This window comes from Sorghum bicolor, chromosome 5, assembly GCF_000003195.3.
Source record: "Sorghum bicolor cultivar BTx623 chromosome 5, Sorghum_bicolor_NCBIv3, whole genome shotgun sequence".
Classification (NCBI taxonomy): domain Eukaryota; kingdom Viridiplantae; phylum Streptophyta; class Magnoliopsida; order Poales; family Poaceae; genus Sorghum; species Sorghum bicolor.
Window position 1 is genome coordinate 71471023 of NC_012874.2, and position 2618 is coordinate 71473640.

Sequence of the window (2618 nt, forward strand, 5' to 3'; positions counted from 1 at the left end):
CACCTCTGCCAGTTCCAACAGAATCATGGCAAATCATATCAATGGACTTCATCGAAGGCCTCCCTCGTTCTGGCACTGCCAATTGTCTGATGGTCGTCGTGGACAGGTTCAGCAAGTTTGCACATTTTATTCCTCTGTCACACCCGTTCAGTGCTCAGCAGGTCGCACAGGTCTTCCTCGATAACGTTTACCGCCTGCATGGTCTTCCCTCTACAATCATGAGTGATCGTGACCGTATCTTCACAAGTATGTTCTGGCGCGAACTCTTCCGCCTCGCCCAGACCACACTTTCAATGAGCTCGGCGTACCATCCACAAACTGACGGACAGACGGAACGCGTCAACCAATGCCTCGAGACGTTCCTCAGGTGCTTCGTCCACTCATGTCCACGCCGGTGGCTGAAGTGGATTCCTTTGGCGGAATTTCGGTACAACACCAGCGACCACTCCTCAATCAGCCGGTCGCCGTTCAAGGTACTGTATGGCTATCCTCCACGCCATTTCGGTATTTCTGCTTCTTCCGACAAGTCTGCTCCTGAGGTCGAAGCATTCCTAACTGAACGTGCTACTATGCGGGACCTGGTGCGGCAACATCTTCTTCGAGCTCAACAACGCATGAAGTCCCAAGCTGACAAGCGACGGTCGGAACGCATCTTCACTGTGGGTGACTTCGTCTACTTGAAGCTTCAACCTTACGTGCAGTCCTCGCTGGCTCCGCGAGCGCACCAGAAGCTGTCGTTCCGCTACTTCGGCCCCTTCAAGGTGATCGAGCGGATCGGCCCCGTCGCCTACAAGCTCGAGCTTCCTCTGTCGTCGACAGTCCACCCCGTGTTTCATGTGTCGCTGCTCAAGCCTGCGCCCTCGTCAAAGTACATCGTCTCGCCGACCCTCCCCGACATTGTCGACGACCTCCAGTTCCCGGAAGCTGTGCTCCAGCGCCGACTCCACCAGAGGCACGACGGCGCGGTTCCCCAGGTGTTGGTCAAGTGGTCCGACCTCGACACATCCCTGGCCACCTGGGTGGGAGGACGAAGAAGCTTTGCGCCAGCGGTTTCCGCAAGCTCCGGCGTGGGGACACGCCGGTTCTCAAGGAGAGGGGGATGTCACGGTGCCACACCTGGGTGGTACAGAGGTAGTCCAGAAGAGGAGGAGTACAAGAGCACGACGCAAGAGTGTTAGAGTCCATGGGCCACACTGGGCTTGTATCCGATGCGAGGCCCAGCGCGAGGGGAAGTGAATGCTAGAAAAGGGAACCAAAGAGAAAGGAGGAGGATACGAATATATCTGTAATCGCATATGAACTTGTAGGGTTCGCCGGACCTCGTCGGTCCGTGGCTGTAGCTACCTTGTGCACCGCGCCGGCGGCGTCGGTTGCTAACAATTTCCTGGAAATTTCTTTGAGAACGACGTGCATACACACACATCTGCGTTGTCATGCATGAACTCATGATGTGTCATATCACCCTTGGCCATGGATCCATCGGTGGCAACAAAGACACAATCCTCGCAACTGTCGTCAGCCCCAGACACCTACAAAAGGAGACGACTCCCATGGTCTCGTACTTGTTGTCAACTCATAATTTCATGGCCACCAACACAAACAATGGCGGTGGAAGCCACAACCACCTGTCGTCGTCGTCGTCGACATCGCTGGACGGCAGTCCGTACCGGCACATGTACTTCTCGAGGCGGCAGAATTCCGGCCAGGCCAACGACATGGACACCAATAAGTTAGTGCCGCCCATAGTGTTCGCCGTCTTCGCCGTCATCATCTGGGCTGTTTGCAGCAGAGTCCTCCGGACTGACACGGTGGAGCAGGAGGCAGCCACCGGAGGCGGGGACGATGACACTGCTGCGCGTCAGCTGCAGAGCAACGAAGCCGGCGACGACGACGGCTGGGTCGACAGGGCACCGTCATCAACGACGGTGGCTGGCGCGGCCGCTGTGGAGATGGTGCGGCCGTCCGACGAGCCACCGCTGGTGTGCACGTACCGGAAGGCTGACGGGTGGCGGGAGGGCTCTTGCGGCGTGTGCCTGGCGGACCTCGACGACGGCGAGGCCGTCAGGGTGCTGCCGGCGTGCATGCACTACTTTCACGCCGCCTGCGTCGGCAAGTGGCTGCGCGTGCACGCCACCTGCCCGCTCTGCCGCGCACCGCTCGTCTCTCCCGCCGACGCCACCACCTAAGATTACTGGCCTGTGGTGCTTCCAGCTGCTCAACATTTCTCTTTATACGTACATTTCGGAATTGGTCAATGTATGTATACGGCAAAAGTTTGCAGACGGTATATTCGAAATTTCAAGCTAGAGAGCGGAAGCTGTTCCATATCTAGAAGTGCTTAACTTGATCTCTGCGTCCTAATTATTCAACGGCTCTGTGTAGGAATTCCAACAATTTCTTTCAGGCAATAACTTCTGTTTTTTCTATGCGAATACAGTTATACAGTCAAAGATGTAAATGTATGCGCATACCTACAAACGTACATATATGGAGATACTACTAATATATATGAGCACGTCAAAAATTCCGCAGGTAAGCAACCATAGAGCATCTACAAGAGTTTTTGAAAACAACTCCCTATCTAGGTATTTTATCAAAAAGGAGAAAAGTGTCACAAG

The 2618-nt window shown here is 55.0% G+C and overlaps 1 protein-coding gene across 1 annotated transcript; it reads left to right on the forward strand.

Moving 5' to 3' along the window:
• Positions 1551–2186, forward strand: LOC8076362 (E3 ubiquitin-protein ligase EL5). Its single transcript, XM_002450007.2, has one exon. The coding sequence runs from the start codon at positions 1551–1553 to the stop codon at positions 2184–2186; it is 636 nt and encodes a 211-aa protein (XP_002450052.2).